General features: G+C 49.8%; 1 protein-coding gene across 4 annotated transcripts in view; it reads right to left on the reverse strand.

Moving 5' to 3' along the window:
- Positions 1–4409: 4409 nt before the first annotated feature.
- Positions 4410–21339, reverse strand: part of SMCHD1 (structural maintenance of chromosomes flexible hinge domain containing 1) — a 102758-nt gene continuing 85828 nt past the window's right edge. For 2 of the 4 annotated variants that reach the window (XM_078604837.1, XM_078604836.1), the window contains exons 41-48: positions 21056–21178; positions 20092–20282; positions 11999–12108; positions 9641–9711; positions 8973–9144; positions 8050–8208; positions 7423–7585; positions 4410–6775 (exon numbers count right to left, since the gene is read on the reverse strand). In XM_078604837.1, coding sequence (XP_078460963.1) covers positions 6715–6775; positions 7423–7585; positions 8050–8208; positions 8973–9144; positions 9641–9711; positions 11999–12108; positions 20092–20282; positions 21056–21178 — 1050 coding nt within the window. In that variant the 3' untranslated portion in view covers positions 4410–6714. Of the gene's footprint in view, positions 6776–7422; positions 7586–8049; positions 8209–8972; positions 9145–9640; positions 9712–11998; positions 12109–13026; positions 13130–20091; positions 20283–21055; positions 21179–21339 lie in introns of those variants that run through there. The other 2 variants (XR_013587260.1, XR_013587261.1) reach the window with 2 other exon arrangements.

Below are 21339 nucleotides of genomic sequence, written 5' to 3' on the forward strand. Positions count from 1 at the left end.
AATGTTTGCCCAGCTTCGGTAAACACGAGCCGCCCGCTTTGATACGGCCCAGTTCAACCCCCCCCCCCGCTGCCCACCGATCTCCTTCACAATCTCCCCCTTCGCGCCTCTCTTCATGTCACGCCTATTTCTCATTCTCATCCTCTCTCTCTCTACCCTTAACTTCTTAACTTCTTTCTTTGCAGATCTATAGCCGCGCCCTGGCTCTCTCGCTCTCTCTCTCGCCCCCTCCCCTCCTGCTGCTACTGCTCGACAGCGAACACTGGGCTGCAAGGGCTCCCGGACCCACGTTTCCGTGCAGCGCTGCGGCAACACGAAGATGCAATGACTCTTGGCTCATTCCTCAGAGAGGCAGGAGTCAGGGTCCATGGAGCAACATCACTGAATAGCACTCGGAGACTAGAAACGGGTCGGGTTGCTACCTCCGAGCTACAAAATCCCAGGGCCGTGTGATCTACCTCGTAGCCCAGGCCCTAAGCTGCACAGCGCCGCCACAGAGGACATTGATTCCCGTCGAGGTGCCATGTACATCGACGTGAGATCGCGTTTTCGCCCTCGCATGGTGCGGATTTTCTCAGGGTGATCCCATTTCCTCCCACGTGTAAACTCATTAATTGGCCAAGAAAACACCTTCATGTACAGGGCGCTTCAAAAAGATGTCGACACTTCTGGCAATTTGCAACAAAACCACAAGAAATGTTTGTGCCTCCGGGCTCTGGAGACCACCTGGAGAAGATTCCCAGGCACGCGTTGACAATGACGGCGAACAAGTGGAGGCTCCTTTAACTTTCCCAAGCTATTAGTATTTGTTATCATGTCGCAGTGTATTATCCGTTCTTTTTCCACAAAAAAAATAGTCCCATCATGTAAGTGTTTAAAAAAAAAAATTGAAGCACCCTGAATAGAGGACTGCAGAACTTGGGGGGAGGGCAATTTGGCACCAGCCATGACTAGCTGCTGCTGCTGCCTTTACCACTTGTCTGTGGTTTCTTGCACCTCCGAGGGCGAATTCTCTGCTGAGGCGCGTTATGCAAGTTGACATTCTCCCTTCATCTGACAATACCATGAGCAAGCCAGTCTGGAGTCTTTCTCATCACCAGCCGTCAACTATCCACAGCTGGACAAAGGCCTCCCCCCCAAGCCGACCGAAAGCCACTCGGGCTGCCGCGATACAACTCTCCACCCAGCACCTTGCACAGGGACCGACTTCATCTGCCCCTCTCCGCGGTGGACGATCGAGAGCTTAAGACCGAGGGAGACGGCCGTCACTTTGTGGACGCGTCGCGCCGGTCTGGAGGCGCAAACTCCGACAAATTGCGCTCACTTTAGTCGGCGATCGACGTTCGAGGTGGACTGCGACCCTAAAATGAGTAGCGCTGCCGCCTCACGTGGTACCGACCGCCCCCACCCCCCCAACCGTGATCCGTGGATTAAACAAGCAACTGGAGACACCGGTGTATGGCAGCCAAGAGCAGTTAATGAGAATGCTATTCGCAAGAGGTCACACGTTTGGCGCAACGCTCCTTCAGGAAACTAAGCGCGATGAATGAATGTGGTGGACGTCCTCTGGAACGTTCCATTCCTTGGCTGCCACTCCGTCGTGAATCCTGACCACCGGCCGTCGTCCACCCTTGCTTCAACGCACGTATGTACTGTATGCTGGACTTCTTTCACACCGTACGTAGCCAACCGTGCTCATGGGAGGTGCGGGGGAAGGACAACAAAAACACACAAAGTTCTAAAGAAATGAGGTTTCAATCTCGATTTAAAAGTGCATAGCTCGAGTGGATTCCGAATATTGGAAGAGCGTTCCAGACGGCCGCAGAAGCACATCTGAAAGCGCGCGACTCTCAAAGTCTGCTGCATTGGCCGATAATGAAGGCTTGCTTACAAACGGCTGACTTTTTTCAAAACAACTTGGACTGCTGATGATGCACAAACGCAACTCTACGTGCCACCAGTCTGCAGAAGGGCATTCCTCTTCAGGAGAGGGATTGATCGGCGACGTTTGAAGGTTCACGTCGTAGTTGGCTAGTGAGCCAGGCTTCAGGAGTGGCCTGGTAAAAACCCTCGATCGCTGTAGGCGAACGATTGAAACTGGCAGTGGCGGGAAGCTATGCGGCCCGTGGTTTGAGATTGGTTCAACAGTTGCCGCACTGGGGGATATATTTGCAATTACAATAGAGAATCACGCGACCATACGCAAATGCATCCCAGAGTTGTATTAGACGGACAAAAACAATCTCAAAATATTCGTCAACACTGCGTTAAAAGCAATGGTCCTTATTACAAGCACGTAAAAATGTGCTATAACGGCCTTTTGCCAAAAAAGTGTTGACGAATGTGTCAAGTATAGTAGTAGGTTTTTACCCTTTCAACTGGTACAAAAACTGACACCTTTATACAAGGCATCATGTTTGCAATAACCACAACACAAGCAGTCAAAATGCAAACAAAAAGAAACAACTCTTTTTGTTTGCATTTTGACTGCTTGTGTTGTGGTTATTGCAAACATGATGCCTTGTATAAAAGTGTCAGTATTTGTACCAGTTGAAAGGGTAAAAACCTACTACTATATTTTGCCACTGGTTAAGGAGATGTCTCAGAATGCGTCAAGTGTTTTGTTATTTGTGCTTGTGCACCCGCCATCAACAGTATTTTACAAGTCGGACCGAGGGGCCTGGTGTGGTAACCACCCAAGGGCGCGGTGGGCACCCACGTGTGAGCTGTGTGCTCTGTGCGGGTACAAACACAGCGCGTGTAGTTTGCGGGCGAACATCTGTCTACACTGTAGGCGTGGGTTTGTGTGCTGGGTTGGCTGCGGTCATGCCACCTTTCCATCTCCTTTTATGTTTGCAACGGTTTGAGAGTCGCATAGTTGACTGCGGTTTCGCGGGCGACAATGCAGCTGTGTCCCCCCCATCGAGTAGCAGCGGATAACCGCTTCGGTCATGGCCACAAGCTGTCGACGAGTGAACAAATTCACTGGTTTCACAGTTACGGAACTTGCTGTGGACCTGCACAAGGAAGTCCATTGTTGGGTTCTTGTGCGAGTCTATGGCTCTTTACTATAACGTTTGAGTCATCGACATGAGACTATTAAGGCCAGAGCAGAAATTGGTACCGCCTAACCACGTCTTACCAATTTAATAAGGTTAATTGGTGAATTAATTTGCTGACCCCACCCATGTCAAATGGTTCTCGCATAATTTACTGCTATTTGGCACAAATAAATAGGAGACACTCAAGTTCGTGGTACAAGTGATATACTGTACATCTCATCTCGGCTCATGAACTGTGGGTCTCAGTGGCACGCAGGATGCTGTACACATGCTATATGGCTGTTCTGCTCCATTTTGGACTCCTGGAGGGAGGTCCGTCCTCTCAATGTGAACACTGCTGACTTCGGAGGCTACCGAATGGCCCAGGACAATGCGACTGTATTTTGAGTTGTTTGCACCTTGCCTAAATGGAATCATCACTCAATTTGATTTTGTGACCATCTGTAGAGGAGTTCAAGGAGGCAGCCAGGGGGATCGGTGTGCTCCTCTTGTCTGTATCACGGAAAATTGAGCCAGCACCGCTCAAGGCTCCCAGGTTATAATCCGATGACGTACATGTCATGAGTTTTTCTCCTAATTCCATTCCGAAAACGTACACCTGTGATGACGTGCACCTACGTCATCGGAACGGAATCGGAAGAAAAACTAAACTAAAATAACTTTATCGGTACGTCAAGTCAGAAGACGTATGAAGGCTCCCAAACTGGGCATATGGCACAGTTTGGCGCAATCTGTCAGAGTACGGTCGTGTCACTCTAGTTCTTTGCGGTGAGTTCGATGTCTTGAAAAACAACGGCGGTATGTCTCTAAATAAAATTAACCCGAACCGCTTGCGCGTTCTGAGATTTATGGGACCCACCCTGCAACTTGCAGATGTCTTGAAATGGGAAAGGTTTGGGCGAACATTTCGCCAGGTTTGGCATAATTAAGCAAAGCGATGGGGAAAAAACACCCCACTTTAGTTTCAGTTGTTTTGCAACAGTAATGAGTTTCATAGTCTTTGCCAAGCCAACAATAAAATTTGTAATAATTTACAGCTTCGTCAATCCACTGCTGAAGGCCTCCCCCACAGCACGTCTTGTCACAAGGGTTGTTTGACCATACTTTACCATGCTGTTCGGTTGTGGGTTGGTGAAGGATGGGTACGTGGAGGGAAGGGGGTGTGTGACGCAGTCCCAATTCCGCAGTAACACACCGCGAACGTTTGCCATGGGCCGGGAGTCAATCTCACGTCCCCAGATCGGCACGTGTAAGAGAGCCAGGAGTACACATTTTCACCATTTCCGTTTCCACGATCAGTTTTCTTTTGCAACAATACACAAAGCATAAAAGAACAAGAAAAATACCTTTTTTTAAGTAAAAACACCTGTTTATTTAGTTGTTTGCAAAATGGGCCTATGGCAAATATGCGTTTTTAGGCAAGTAACAAACGTTCAGTAAAATAAATGTACAATGTTTCACAATTGCCATCTGTAGTGGCCTACAATACTATCATTAGTTTTGAGCCTTCGTCTTAAATGGTATCATACATACAGCATATAAATGACCTGTACACAATATAATTCAACATATTTAAAGTTTACATTTTTTTTTACCTTGTCAGAACTTTTTTTCCTCTAATTTGGAACGGTAGACGCAAACTGCACGGTGACATTCAAGGTGCACGTTAACGACTTGCTCCGCGTTTGCGCTGCTGATTTGCACTCAATTGACCGCATTCCTAGATGTTTGAAGGGCCTCCATTACAGGGAGCTTCTAGAGAACTCCTCCAGGAGGCATTTGACTATTCCACCCTGGAGACGTTCGTTCTCGCAGGAGGTGAGAGCACCCACAATTCACCCCACCCATTCGTAGGGATGGGTTGACAGACACGATGGGGGCGGGAGGGGGGGGGATTTAAAAAACAAATCACTCAATCTTTTAAATAACAGCCGCATTGTGGGATGATCGAACCGGCAACCCCTGGATTACAAGTCAAATGTGCCGACCATTTGACCACGAGCAGCTTCGTCATAGCTTTCCATGTCACTCGAGTGGCCAGCAAAATTTTATTTTGCAGTTTCTTGATCGGTTTCCCCAATTAATGTCCACCATTGGCCATGTATCAAAGTAACTGTTGCCACGTGTCAAATTCCACGAGGAGGGTGTGCTTGAGAAACAACAGATGTAGTATGCCAATGAAGAGATGGTGGCCACCGACTTTAATCAATCACAGTGACCCAAACTAATACACAGTTCCGCATTTCAGCCGCCACGTGATCACCCCGAACCAAATGACGCCCGTCAATGGACGATGCACGCGAGTGACGCAGAGTAACGCCGAAGTTGTAAATCTTAGCATTTTGATGGAAGGATTCATTTTTCCTTTTTCACGAACGGTTTTCTAATTGAGATATATTCATTACTTACAGAAGAGACTGGGAAAAGTTAGACAATGTGGTTGGAAAAGAAGCTGCTGCCTTTGCATGTGTAGGCAATGTAGAACAGCTCAGTACACAGAGCGTGGGATCAAGTGCGTGCGAGCGACAGCACGGACGTGACGTCAAATCTAATACAAAGCTGGTATCAACAGCGATAGCAACGTACATGTGTATGTTGAATTTCTTTCCCACGTACGTAGCCAACCGTGCTACACGGACAAGCAACGTGAAACTATAGCTATGATAAATTAAATAGCACACCTAAAACTGTAAACACTGACCTTGACTGAAGATTAACATTTGTTCAGCAAGGCTTATTTACTCCCCAGTTTTCCTCATATCCATCCATTCGTTTTTAGAAGAATTAAAAAGCATGAATCCTGTTTCGTTTCCAAATCTCTCACCGTTTCTAGTTTCAAAATCAGACTCCATCGACCGGCCTGACTGAGGATAGATAATATGTGACCGCCCGACTTACGGTGGTGCACTCCTCCTTTTAAAAAACACAACAAGAACTAGAGTCCTTTCAGGAGAGAACTATGACTGCGCGTTCGCCCAATTATCAGAGTGTACGTGGTGAAAGCGCAACCGGAAACGATCATGTGCATACCAGAAAATAATCGAAGATTGATACAGGTAGGTCAGTGACCTACTCACTTGTACTGCTCGCTACAAGGCCGCTTCATTAGGCCAGTCAGAATCGGAATCTAATGCACACGCAGTTCTCTGCGTGGCCACCTTTTGAAGTGCTCAGGAGCCCACCCACGCCTGGCACGAGCTTACCTCCAAAACGGCGACAAATCTTCCCAATAAAGGTGAATTCCTGTCTTCGCGCTTTCGCAACGACAGGCGTGCACAGGCAGGATCGATGATCGTCGGGACAAACCAACGGGGTCAGGAACGCAAGCAACATCCAAGCTTTCGTTTTTCGAACCTACGCGGCACATTCTTCACAAATTTAAACGCACTCCGGTAATGCTTGGTTGGGGCACGTAGCCGCGCTCATCCCAGTGTCCCAATGCAGCCTCGTCTGTGGGCCATAGGCCAACATGAGTGACCCCTTTAAATCAGATGGGGGGGGGGGGGGGGTGGTGAAGAGTTGGTTATACCAGCGCCTTCCAGCTTCTGCCGCCCCCTTTCTTGCTGTGGGGGCGGCATTGTGTTCCATTACCCACAATGCCACCACGATGTTCTTAAATGTCCCAGACGAGATTTTCGACTGGTGAAGGCCGTCACAGCTTGCGGCGCTTGCTCCTGATGGGGGTATCGGGGCTGCTGCTTGTTCCATTGTCACTGGGGCAGGGGGGACGAGGAGACGAGATGGACATGGCAGGAGTGAGATATTCAACCTGGTTATTCCTTTAGCAGAAGCCGGCTGAATGGCTACAACACAAACATTACAAATGTTCGTCAAATCAAATGTCAGAAAAGTGTTGATATTTACATTTTAAGACCAGGAATTAACCCCCGATTAAGCACATAACCAAATTTATCATTGGTGACCAGGCCATAAATGACTCCACTTTAGAACCTGCTAAAATCAATGGTGGTTCAAAGCTGGACTCAAACACCAGGATACCTCTAGCTCAGCGCTGCCAGCTCAGCACTCTGATTTCCGAGCCACCCGGCCGCCTCCTGATTCATGTGCTTGATGCCCTCTGCGTTACCCGAGGGGGTGAGGTAAAAGCTCGATGAAGGAAGTTCTCTGAAAGGAAGGATTCTTGAAAAGAAAACCCGAAAGGCAGAAAAAGACAGATGCTGCTTGACCGAAGGAAGTTGAAGAGAGGGGGGATGGAGGGGGTTATGCACAGTAAAATGAAAAGGAAAGCTCAAGATCGGATAGGATGGAGGGAGTTTAATCCTTAGACCTGACGTTGGGCAGAAGACCCAAGTAGGCCTGGTGAGCCTGGTTGTTGCCTGTGGGTTTTCACGCCGCTCACCTCCCACTGCGCCGGGCGGCTTCCCGTCGGCCACGTCTGTGGGTCAGAGGGGTCGAGGGAGTCGCCGAGTCCAAGCCATTACCACCAGTGGATATGTACGAGCCCCGGTGGTCAAGGGTCACGGGCATGCCGGCTTTCAGTCCAGGCCGTTGTGGGGTCATCCCTAAGGCAGTGAGGGGGGGGGGGGGGTGGGGGGGGGACATGTAAAAATTAAATTGCTTGAAATTGATTCTTACGCTCGCAATGCGTGCAGTGAAATGCGTGTGTGAATTAAAGATAAGCATTTACATTCATTAAGTGTTGAAATGCGAAGGCAGAGCGCTCCAAAGATGGATGAAAATATAACGAGGTCAGGGTGAACCACAAGCAAAGTACAGAGGGGAAGGAAAGAGAAGCCAAAGGGTGTAAAGAGAGCGACGGGCAGAGGAACACAATCGACGGGTGAACAAGACGCCGACTCGCACACACATCGCAGGTTCAAAGACATTCAACGGAGAATTCCATTTCCGGGAAGAGAACAATCTGGGAGAGGATATGGGACTAGCTATGGAGTCATCGGAGAGATGCGAGGATCAGGATGATGGTGTGGGGGTCACGGCTCGTGGCAATGGGGGCAAGCGGCCTCACCAATTTTATGCTCGAGCGAGCGGAGTTTCTGCTCCGAGTCACGCAGCTCCGCCTGCTGCTGCTTCATCTGCGGCGACCGCATCTCGTCCACATGCGAGCGCAGCTCTCGCTGCACGTCGTTATGCTGCTCGATGGCCGAGCGTAGCTCTTGCAGGTAGCCTTCGCGACGCACGCACACAACACAAAGACATACATCGCCTGTACAGCAGAGGTCGCAAACGGGTTTTGATTCCTTACCCGTACCCGGCCGCACCAGGGTCGCAAATGGGTACCCGTACTCTACCCGTACCCTACCCGAAATGAGTGACAAACAGCTACTCACCAGTGACTCACGGCCTACCCGTACCCAGCCGCACCAGGGTCGCAAACGGGTACCCGTACCCGGCCGGGTACGGGTAGCCGGGTATCGGGTAGGGTACGGGTATCGGGTACCCGGTTGCGACCTCTGCTGTACAGCCTTAACAAACCGTTGGGGCAAGTGCTGTTAACGGACACACCTATGAAGGGCGGCACGGCACACGAAGGGGTGGGTGGCCAGCACCATGCCCGGTACTAATTTGAGGCCGAGTTGACCAAGGGGAGGCCCAAGACTGGTTCAGATAATTGTCACTGGTGTTGGTCGTGAGAATAGGAATTGAACTCGGCTCGCCGGGTTTGTATCGCTGCACGCCAACGGCTACACCACGCACACATGCACACGCAACCCGCACAAATGTGCCCGAGTGTAGCCTCTGTGTTTATTACCCAGGTGATAAATACACCTGCACAAATTTGCTCAGAATGGCGACCACAGCTGCTGCCAGTGCCCGCTTGTGCTGGAGTGTCGGGGGACAACAGTGGTTGTTATTCACCGGGCAAGTGGCTCGAGTGTTTCCTAAACCCACACCACGACGTTAACCCACGAGACGACGGTGGAGCCGTACCGATCTGGCTGCTGAGCTCCTGGCACTCGGCGGGGAGGGGCGCTCCGAAGACAGCACCGCGGAGCTTGGCGAGCAAGGGCGCGTGGTTCTGCTGACCGCCGAACTTGCCGTTGCTGCGGATTCGCTCCCCATTGCGCGTCAGCAACGTCGGGCAGAACATCGACTTGACGACCTGAGGAGAGATGCGGTGCGGCGAATACAGATCATCCGGCGCTGTAGACCACCAGGTTATATACTTCCCAGTGCGACGACTAGACCAGCCAGCTCTAGAGCAACAAGTGTTACACCGCCCATTGTTACCACTCAACGAGTGATCATTACACAACCCAGTACTGCTGATAGACTACCCATCACTAGACCATCTTAACACGAGACCACCTGGCCCTCACACCTGTCTCAATCACTGGACCACTCTGCACTAGCAATTCGTTGGCCAACCAGCACAACTACGACGACACTACCCATCGCTAGGCCATTCAGCCAGTGCAACCAACATACTACCAGTCACCAATACCACTGGAACACCTATGACTTAACACCCCACGCCACCTCTAGGCCACCCAGCGCCACATCTAGGCCACCCAGCGCCACACCTAGGCCACCCAGCGCCACACCTAGGCCACCCAGCGCCACACCTAGGCCACACGTGGGTGCCTCACGGTGCTCACCTCCTGCCTGTAGCGGTTGGCCGTGTCCAGAGAGTCCAGGATGATGGCATCCCCCAGCAGCTGTGAGAACACTGCAGGGGACACACAAAAGGAGCAGCCTGGATTCTAAGGACCGCTTAGGTGACACGTCCCTCTCTCTAACAGCCCAGGGGCTAGAGCAGAAATCGGTACCACCTAAGGTAAGCAAAACTTTTAGTCTTGCTGATGTATTTATACAGCCGATAAGTGAATTATTTGATAACCCCACTCTTTTAAGATGGTTCTCACCAAATGCACCATTTACTGGCCACATGAATGAACTGGAACCGCTAAAGTGATGCCACCTCCGGTGGTACCGACCGGTGAAATATCTGCTCTGGCCCCACAGACTGTCAAGTGTAATTCCAAGTGTGCTACTTGCAACGCTTCTTTGAGCACTTCAAGATTTTTTGCCCCCAAATTCTGTCAATGCCCATGTTTCTCTCCCACCTGTCATGGCCGTTAACATACCCCGATTAAATATGTTCCTCTGCTGACACCTTGGTATGTTGCTTTAAATAATTAGGATTTGGTTTTCAATTTTTTTAATGTATAAAAAAAATATCATCTGGATAATCCCTGGAGAACGAACGTCATCGTTTGCAAAGGTTGCCCAGATTGTCAATCTACCCGTAGCACGTAGCAAACGTGTCCATAGTCTATAGCGTCTTCCTGGAGTAGACCGACCTTCCCTCGTCCACCTCTTCGTCAAATAATTTAGATCCCGTTCCACCTTCACCAACTGCACCAGGTGCACATGAACTCCGCCATGTTTTCCAGGTGTGTCCCCCCTGACAGGTACCTGTCAGCTGTTTGGCGAAACTTGTCGTACGAGCCTTTGGTTGGCTCCCCTTTACCTTGAACATTAATTTGCTACCTTCTCCTTGATCAAGTTCTTCTTACAGCTCTCCTGAAGCTCATTCCCATTGGACGCTGGAATTATTACATATATGTGTGTGTTGAATTTCTTTTGCACTGTACGTAGCCAACCGTGCTACTTGGAGGCGAGTCATTCGCACAGCTTGAAATGTTTCACGCGTGTTTTTTGGCATGAATGACGTAACGCAAATATAATTGTTACAATTGCGACTACAGATTTGCCTCACTTTACGCGATTCTGCAGAAACGCAGCTAACCTATTCCATCCAAAATTTGCTCTACGCAGTTTGAATGCAATCATATGTGGCTATGCGGTCAGTTTCGCAGCGGTCTCACTTTGTGCGTCCTTATTTTGTAACGCATCTGCCGCACAAAGCGAGGGAAACCTGTATTCTACATTTATATTTGTTCCTTTGTCTCCCTTGATGCAGTAAAAAGAAGCCCCCTTCAGCGGGCCTCTCCCAGGCTAAAAAGGGCACCTACATCTAAATAACGCACGGCTGTTACGCAAGACGCTCATATATAAGGGTGGAAAAATTCTTACGAAAAAAATTGTGGCACCTTTTCCTTCGAGCCAATTCACTAAATTGTAAACGAATGCATATTTATGAATACGCCATGAGCAAATTGCGTAATTAGACCGAGCAGATCCCAAAAGGAAAAAATTTAAGACCATCTTGGGAGTTAAAACATGTTTAAAATATCTAAATTTTTTTCGTTCATATATATACATATATCAACAGCTGGAAAAGAATGTTTCCATCGGTGCCAAGATTCCACTTATATAAATGTCGAACTCAGTCCTTATACATGAATTAAATACGTTGGCAAAAAAAAAAAACCCAGCACACATTCATCACCTCCTTTTAAATTGATGGGAGCTCTGCGAACGCCACGATTTTAATCTGTTCCACAAAACCTGCAACAAAACTGCCCCTGGACGCGCTCCCCACCGCGCCAGTTCTCAGAAGCTAAGCCGAGAGCCTTGGTTAGCGTCTCGCGTAGGTGACCGCCAGCGCTTGCCACGAGCCCCGGTACGCACGCTCGGCACGAGTCAGCCTGGCGCCGCTACTGAAGAAGTCTCTCCCCCCCCCCCTCCACCATTACGCGATCTCTACACGCAATCCTCTTTCCTCTAATTTTTCTGTCTTCTCCTCTCCTTCTCCCCCTTTCTCTGTAGTGCACACCGGTGCTGTGTGCACTGCTGCGGTGTGGTTCGTGCTGATGCAGTGCAGGCGTGCACTTGTCTGGGTGCATGATGGTGTGGCGGTGCAGGTGCGCTAGTATGAGTGGCGTAGTCAGAGGGTGTACTGGTGTGGCTGTACGGTGGATACTGGTGCGGTGCGGGCACAGCCTGGTGTGTGCTGGTGCAGGCGTGGTGTGTACTGGCGGTGTGCTTTGTGCCCTGTTGCGTAGTGGGACTGGTGCAGGTGCGGTGCCATAGTGGCACGCGTGGCATACCGATCTGGCATTGCTGCTGGTGCTTTGGGAAGATGAGCAGGTGGCGCGCGTACACAGGATTCCCCTCCACATTGAACCACGGACGGCCATTGATCATGTGTGGTAGCGGCCTGTACGCAAGCACACAAAAAGACAAAGATCCCCCGTATAGCTTTGACAGACTGTTGGGGCAAGTGCTGTTAGCGAGCACCTGTGGCACAAGAGGGGTGGGGTAACCATCACCACGTCACGTCCGGCCGCCTTCGTCTCCAGTGGCACATCGCACCGTGTACTCATTTGAGACTAAGTCGACCTAGGGGAGGCCCAGGACCGGTTCAGATATTCGTCGCTAATGTTGGCAGTGAGCGCGAACAGAACTCGGGTTGCCGGGTTCTTAGCACATTGAGCTAGCCACTACACACTCCCGCTCCCCACGCATGCGAGCGTGCGAACACACATGTGCCTGTGAAAACACACACACCCCCACACGTGTACACGTACACGCCCGGCCACATTCACCCAGTTGCCTTCCTCTTCATCATGCCAATGGAGTTCCCCACAATGCATCAGTACTAATCATTGGTTGGCCGATGGAAAGAGTGGGCCTGGCTCACAAAACAATGTACGTGCGCACGCAGAGGACGTGGACGCACGCATCGTTACTTTTGCTACAAACTTGAACAAAAATATTTTAATCAGTTTAAATGGAACCACTCTAATTTAACAACAAGAGAGCTCATTGCAACTCTTCCATCGCAAATGCGCAATTAAACTGCTTAACAGTGGGTCACATATATTTTCTGCAATGTCCAGCATGTTATTTAAAAATATTTACTGGCTCAAGATTTTTAGCACATGTACATGCAGTGGCCAGTTTTGCTGTGCTTACAGAGATATGGCGTGTCTACAAATCGACTAACTCAGCACAAATTCGGCCCAAGTTGAAATCCTGCTGTTGCATCTGGGGTGGAGCACCCATTTCCAAGCTCACTGGCAGATGGTGTAACTAAACATAAAGCAGTCAGGGTGATTCATGATCCAGCACTCACCAATTCACTCCAGTCACTTGCTCACTGGCAGTCAGTCGCCTGGTTATCACTCTTCGTTTGCTACGAACATGTCCGTCCAGCGCTCGCTGAGCTGCATTGGCTTCTGGTTGCCAGACAAATACATTATGAGGTAGTACTCATTATACACAAAGTGTTTGCTACAAATGAACCACGATACCTTGCTGATCTCGTCTAGGAGCATAAACCATCACGTGAACTCCGGTCATCCTCGCAACGACTTTTGGCTAGCCGTCGAACAAAGACGGTCACCGCATCGCGCGCTTTCAGATGCACTTCTGCGGCCGTCTGGAACACTCTTCCTTCCAATATTAGGAAGCTACTGGAGCTATGTACTTTTAAATCTAGATTCAAAACTAATTTCTTGAGAACTGCTTTTGTGTTTAGTTTGGGCTCCTTCCCCTGGACCTCCTATGAGGACCGGTTGACTACGTATGGTGCGAAAGATGTTCGACATACATAAATGTGTAGTAACATGGAATGGGTCTCTACGTAGCATAGCGCTGGTTGCTGGCAGAGAAGGGAGAATCTGCAGTTGCACCAGCCCTGTCTGTCAGCAGGTCACGTGATAAGCCAGAGAGAGGGATGTAGGGGAAAGGTGATAGAGGGGGCACGTGAGGCGAGCCTGGGAACCCGCTTGTAGGTTCGAGAAGGGGGGCATGGTCGGGGCAGAACGAGGCCACACTGGAAAGTATAAAAGGGGACCCCGAGCGAAGGCCCGGGGCTGTTGCCTGGAGTGGGATCCCCTCGTCGTGCTGCTGGAGTCTTCGCCGCCATCTTCGTCTTCACCTTCTCGCAGGCAGTCTGCCAGCTGTCCTGACTGGGAGTTGTAGTTACCTCTTGTCACCTGTGAAGGCTGATAATAGAGTGCCTCCTACTCCTAGTGTCTCTGAGTGTGTACACCATGGTATGTACACCATGGTAATAACCTTGCAACTTCCCTCTTGGAGTTCTGCAGCCAGGTTAAGAATTCCCAGACTGTTCTGTTCCATCCATGCAGTGTTCAACCACCACAATCTATTTAGAAATTCCCTCCCATCATAATATTCTCCCTCAAGCTCTTAATAATAATAACCTCATTCAATTCAAGAAACGTGTTATGCTCTTAACTATTAACACCATCAACAGTGCTATTCGTTTCGCCATCCAGTTGGTGTTTTGGGCCTGCGCACAGCAACGATGACAGGCTCCCTCCAACGCGAAGAATTTTAACTCTCGCTGGAGAGAAATGTCGCTTTAAACATCGCAACTGTCGCTGCAGACCACCCAGGCAGGGCCGCGCTCGCCGCCTCCACCATAAAAACGGTTCAGCAAACAGCTGAAGGCGACGCGCAAGATAAATAGGCTTTTATTTTTATCTCCTATTTCATTCTTTTATTTTTATTTTTTTTATCGCTGCCACTGCTGCCGCCGCCAAAGTCACATGTTTGTGCTTCAGCGTTCACGTGGGTGTTAGTGGCCCCGGGATGGTTGGTCCCCACCCCTCCCAACCCCCTCCCAGCCTTTCATTGCAACATTTAAAACAATATTTTAAATGTAATAAACTCCGTACATAAGTGCACTTCCTTCCTAGGTTGCTAACTAAACTGCGAGTGAATATTCCTGTCAATGACGGGCGAATGGGAGGGGGAATGGAACTGTTCCTGTTGGGCATGAACAGTTTCTGAAGAAGCTCTCGCCAATGGGAGCGAAACGTCAGATTTTGCGCCAAACAACACGAAGTACATCCCGAAAATGTATTAGAGAGCTGTACGGCCAACAAAAAAAACCTACGTAAATGGCGTCATCTGGTCCAACCCATGTGAGACTAGGCTCTAAGGAAAGCTGTCTCGGGTGTGGACCAATCAACTTCAAGGACAGTGCACATTATCAGAGTTATGTTTTTTGTTTGCATTATGACTGCAGGTATTGTGGTCTATGCAAACATGACTCCTTGTAAAAAAAGGTGTCAGTTTTGTTGCCAGATAGAAGGGTAAAAAAACAATTATCAAGATGAAAATAGAGAAGATTTTTTTTGTAATGAAAGCCTTTTGGAGAATTCTTTCGGAGCAAGAACATGCAACAAGCAAGGAAGTCCTGACAAGAATAGATACAGGTAAACATGCGTTTTGGAGTATTTGTCTGCTATAATTTTACACATAAGCCACTTCGTTGACCTATTATTTGTGGCCAGGTCGCTTCTGAAAAAGAGCTATACAGCTCAGTGGGCCTTACCTGGTAAATTAAAAAGTTTAGGGAGTTTAATAATTGTATACCCTATGATCTTGCCATTCCACAATCTCACTCGCACCAGCAGAGCAAATTGAATTGCTCTATATCTACTGATTATCCTCTCGGGCATGTCCCCTCCAATGGCTACCACGGTCATCAGTTTCGGCCACCAGCCAGCCCTAATCAGAAAACTGCAATATTTCGGACGTGTGACAAGTGTGAATGGTGACCGGTTGCAGAGGACGGTAACACTGGAAGGTGCCGCAGAAAAAAGACATAGCATAGCGCGGTATGTAAGCCGTCTTGGTTGAAAGACACAGCGACGGACAGAGAGAAGAGGAGAGACCACCGCAAAGCAGGTGCCTGTGATGGAGAGTAGGAAACAGTCACGCACCAATGGCCCAATAGGCCGAGGGGATTAGAAGGAAAACACAAACCATGAGAGTCGGCGGCGCGCGAGAAATATCCCAGTTACATCTTGGGTGGGGAGCTCGTGAAGCTTCAACCCACGTGCCTTGGCAGTGCCGGCATTGGCTCTGAAAGCGGCCTGCTTCCACCGCACATCGCGCTGCTTCAGCAGCGATGGACCGTGACTCGCCGAGCGGCCAAATAAGCGTGACGGATTCAGATTTGGCAGCGGAGACGTTTTTTTGCTGGAAAATATATTTTCTTGTACGTGATCATGGGGCAGGGGCGCACAAACTGGCAATGAGTAGCAGGAAATGTACCGCCCAAACATGGAAATAACGGGCACGATGCAGTGCCCTCATTTTAGACTGCGAGCGAGCGACACCACACTGCTCACGACTTGCATTCCGCCCAGCTGCCCCTTACTTGGCAGCAATGCGCATGTATTAAACGCTGCCGATTGTGTACCCAGGAAAGCCTGAGCCAGAAGACTCAAGAATACCACTACCGTGCTGAGAGTGTCATTGTCTTTCCATGGTGGCGAAATGTTAACTTCTTCGCCTGGTATACGGGAGGTTGTGGGTTCGATCCCGACCCCGATGCCTGTACATTTGGAGTGCGCATGTTCTCCCCGTGGTCGCGTAGATTCTTCTCCGGGTCATCCAGTTTTTCCCCTCCACATTTAGAAACATGCGTTTACAGTATTTGGCTATCAATTATCATATGATAAGGCACTTCGTTGAGCAATCAGTTATGGCCAGGTCGCTTCTAAAAAATAACTCTATAGCTCAGTGGGTCTTACCTGATAATATATTTTATATATATATATAGTTTATAGTCTCTACTTGAGACTCCTCTGTCTTCAGTAGTCAGACCATTCTGGTGTTCACACAACCCTACACCAGGGCCCATTTAGCCCCCAATTTCAGATGAACCCGCCTCAATAATGTTGCCGATCTCCCCAAAAGGAAACTGGGGTTGGAATGTATAATAATAATAATAAAATATCCAATTATCCAGTAAAGTCTCACAGAGCCTCGTTGCTTTCCTGCATTGGATGTTTGACTAATTTTGGCTTGTGGGAAGATTCTAGAGTAAGTGGAGTTTTCTCCACCATGCACGCGAGGAGGTGACATTCAATGCCCTCATCTCCCAGCTACCCAAGCACTAACCCACTCAGCTCTGCTTAGCTTCTGAGATACGATGAGATGGGATGCATTTATAGGAAAGTTTGAGCATCATCGAGTGATACGAGCTGTTAGCTACATGACGGTTAGATGTCACGCGAAAAAACATCCTCGGGCGAATTCAAACGGCAACAACTTGGAGCCATATTTCTGGTGTAGAACGGTTCTCGCCCGATCATGTTGTTGGGAAAACTACGGGTTAATCGTTGGTTCCAGTGCCAAAAGATAATTCTTGTATTTATTCGTGTTGCGCAGGACGGAGCCTGAGAAGCAGGTGGCGAACACATGTGGTGGTTTGCGCGCGCCGCGCGGAACGGACGCAGGGCCCACTATGAGCTCATCGAAGAGTGCAGTTTTAACATCAAATTGCTCGCTCGTTCCACGCTCGTCGCCGAGCAGGCAACCACGGTGGCGAGATGTTAACTGCCTCGCCTGGTATACACGGAGTCATGGATTCGATCCCGACCCTGACGCCTGTAATATTTGGAGTTTGCGTGTCTTTCTCCCCCACCCCCCCCTGTGGTCGCGTGGACTTTTCTCCACATTTAGAAACACGAGTTTAGAAAGTATTTTTGCCGACGTAAATTTCCACGCGATAAGCCACGTCGTTGAGCTTTCATTTGTGGCCAGGTCGCTTCTGAGAAAGCGCTATATAGCTCAGTGGGCCTTACCTGGTCAATAAACAAATAAATAGAAACAAAGCGGATGAACGTGAAGAAGGTCCCCCGCCGCTGAAACATCAGACACGGCAGCAGCTGGATGAGTCAATGCATCACCAGACCACGGGGGATGGCGATGGCTTGGGAAGCCCTTCATCCAGCAGTGAAAAGATCATGACTGATGACGAAAATGACAATGGTGAACGTGTACTGTAGGACTTGCTGCTGTAATTTCAGCTTCATAATGTGCTGCAGTGATAGGCCACTGGTCCGGCGGTTAGCGCAGCGCTTCGTTTGGAACCTTGCGAACAGAATTTGATTCCTGGCCACAGCTAACAGAAGTGGCGAGCGAAGTCTGAACCGGTTCTTGCCCTTGCCCCACCCCATCGCCAAACCCGCACTAACCAGCGCGGTGAAGTATGGTCAAACAAACCCCTGCGGCTGAAATGACGCGGGAAGGCCTTCATCAATCAGCCGGATGACAAAGGGGCTGTTAATTATTACGTTGATTACTATAATCAAATGAAGTGAGGAACTGCCTATTCCAGCAGGACCTTGCGTCGTCGTCAGTGGGGACTGACCCCAGAAACGATGGCACGGGAACTAATGGCATAACCGGTTTGTTAACCATAACCACGGCACGGTAATCCTCCGGCTGTGAAAAGGGTAGCTTGCCACGTGTCGCTCATCGCATAGACGGGGGGTTCGTACACGAAAACCTGTCGCGACTGGCTCTGCTCGAATTCAAGTGAAAAACCTATTTGATGCAATGCGCTGTGCATTTAGTGGTAGCCGAGCTGACATCATGAAATTCATGGCTCAATCTCAGGAGGCCGCACTTAAAGAAAGGAAACTTGGAATTGAACCAAGCATCTCAGCACTGCTAGCTCGGTACTCTCTCTGTATCTCGGATCTCAGTGGTGATGGCTCAGGGTTTCCTGTTTCGGGGATTTCAGTAATCAAACTGGCTCAGTGCTCTAACATGGGCACTGGTATTAGTCCCGTGAGCCACCGGGCCACCGCTGCTGAACATCTAAAAGCATTCGTCTTGGCCGGCGGAACAACTTTTCCAGTTGACGGGGATTTTCATCATCTGGAGATGATGTTAACTTGCTGAACAAGTCTCAAGGCTGTGCCCATCCCACTTTTATGGAGGACCCACAGATTGTAAGGGAGCTCAGTTTTCTGTAACGGCCCAAAGTAGTGTTATGGCTGTATGGCTGGGTCTGTATAATGCTGACGATCTTTGGTTAATGTGATACCAGTATATGGTCATCACAGTGCATAACCAGTGATGTTTAAGTCCAGTCCTGAGAAATTGAGCTCCTGTGCACACACGTGCTCTGTTGTGGCTTGCAATGCATTTGTGGGTATTTCCCATGATGCCACATGGTTAAAGAGGCGTCACCATAATCACGTGCTATTCAACAGCCATGCTCACCATAATGTAGGGTGTCTTCGTGAACAAGTGACAAAGCGCTAACTATAGCGCCAGCAGTGTGTCCCTTTGATGTAAGTTAGATCATTTAAAAGCAGCAGCTTTAACCAATGTGCAATTGTCAGTAACATGTCCAACGTAGGAAATAAAGTAGACAAACTTACAAAGAATAATTTACACGTTCACCTCAATTGCTCATTTGGCTTGGTGTGCACAGCCTCCGGTAGAATACCACTTTCAAAAAAACCTTGGAAAGTTCCCTCCAATTCAAGCTGCCATGCAACAAATATTCTTCTGTAGCAGGGAGTGGGGGAAAAGTGCACCCTCCCACCCCTAGTGCGCAAATTATATTTTTAAAAAAAGTTACTTGAAGGGATTTCAAGAAAAGTTCTGCCACGTCTGCTTCTGCGGGTCGTTCTACAAGCAAACGGGGTGATGCACTGCTCTGCACAAAATCTCCCAACGGATGAATACAACTGGGGAAAAAGAGACAATGCTTCAAATCGCTTTCAATCGACCATCCTACCACTTGCACCTCCACCACGGATTTATCCAAGCTTCTCAATGCAGCTCCGCCCGGGACAATGACACGGTCTAGCAGTGGTATGTTTCGCCCCACTTGTTGCAGAGGTTCACGGTTCGAATCCAACGGCCGCCCTGGTTATCACTGACGCTCCGAGAGATTGAATCAATTAACCGTGAAGATACTACCCGCAGTCTGCGTCGCAGTAGACGCTAAAAGATCCCCTGACATAATTTTCATGAGCAGGCCACTGTGTGCCAGCGTCAGCTTCCAGATTTGCCCAAATTCGAAGAACACCCACAAATCACTCAATTGGGATAATACAGGTAGCAATCATCGCCCCCCTCCTCGCAGTCTGATGCCCCGGAGTCACTCTAGCAAATGACACTCATCCTGGCCTCTTGAGTTCTTACCTTGCTCAACAAAATAGATTTGAACCGATGACTTTAATAACTGCACCACAGATGTACACAAATGCCCGGTGATTAGCGGTGGGGGGGGGGTGCAGCCAACGCAACTGAATCACCAATCTATTCCAGAGCTTTGCTTGCAAGGGTTTTTGGTGCCACAACAGGCAGCGAGGGTGTCCCCTCTTGCGAGGACCAAAATAATAAGCCTCACTTGTTCCAGGCAGACAGATTTCTCCTGAAGATGGAGCTCAGGGGCAGCAGCTGTTGCTGCCCGTTGGTCTCGACGTAGATCCGCTGGGCGGCCTCCGTCGTGAGGGTGAGCAGGCAGTCCATGTCGCCGCTCATGTGCCACGACAAAACCCTCGCCACCTCGTCGTCCTCGATCAGTGCCAAGTGGCCCAGCTGCGGGGCACGCACATGCAAAGACAAAGGCCCCCCCCGGGTAGCCTTTAACAAACTGTTGTGGGCAAGTGCTGTTAGCGAGTAGCGCCAATGAAGGCCGGCACAGCACACGAGAGTGGGTGGGTGGTCAGCACCACGCCCGGAAAATATTTTATACGCACGGAATAAGGTGCTCATTTAAGGCTGAGTTGACCTTGGGGAAGGCCAATGACAGGTTGCTGGGCACCGCAGGCTGCGAAAGTTGGCCGTGGCTACAAAACCCGAAATCCAGTCACCGCAGGTGAGGCAAGGTGGGCGAGGTCAGTCGGGGAAGGGTGAACAAGCGGATGAGTTTATGGGAGATGGGCGAGTTTTTAAAGGGTGGTTGAGTTTGTGGGTTGTGGGTGAATGGGCGAGTTTGATGGTTGGTAGTCATACGAGTAAAATTCGTGGTGGTGGTGGTGGTGATTATTGAGTATTGGTAGAGAGTCAGAGAGTGGCTGAGCACGTGGAAAGTGGGGCGAGTGAGGTAAATGGCGGTGGGTGAGTTGAGTAATGGTTCAGTGCTGGTCAGGTGGACAATCGACGAGCGAGTGAACTAGACGGTGGAGGTTTGGTGAACTGTTGATAAAAGGTTGGATCAAAGATGGTTAGAGGGTAAGTGGACGAGTCGCTGCGGGGCAGCGATACCGTGGGCGAACGAGCGAGCGAGCGAGCAAGTCCACGGGCGAGTTCCTGGAATCCGGGCGAGCACTAAATTAAGCGGGCAGGCATCGTTTGTGCAGAAAAGGCACCTTGCCCAGGATTTCCTGGTCGACGCGCGGGTATGGCGGCAGGGTGCACGTGCGGCGTGGCTGCTGCACGAGAAGCTCGTGTCGCTCCTTGAGCGATCCCATCAGCTCATCCACCACCTCCACCTGCACGCACAGGGGGGGAGGGGGGGGGGGCACGTGGACTCCGCCACGCAGACACAGCTGAGTGCGCGGGCAAGGAACTCTAAACCGCTGGTTATGAGCGCAAGCTGCTGTGTTTCAAAGTCCACTCTAAACGTCACTTCCGACGACAAGGAGTCACACGC

Source organism: Lampetra planeri, chromosome 23, assembly GCF_965212315.1.
Source record: "Lampetra planeri chromosome 23, kcLamPlan1.2.h2, whole genome shotgun sequence".
Classification (NCBI taxonomy): domain Eukaryota; kingdom Metazoa; phylum Chordata; class Hyperoartia; order Petromyzontiformes; family Petromyzontidae; genus Lampetra; species Lampetra planeri.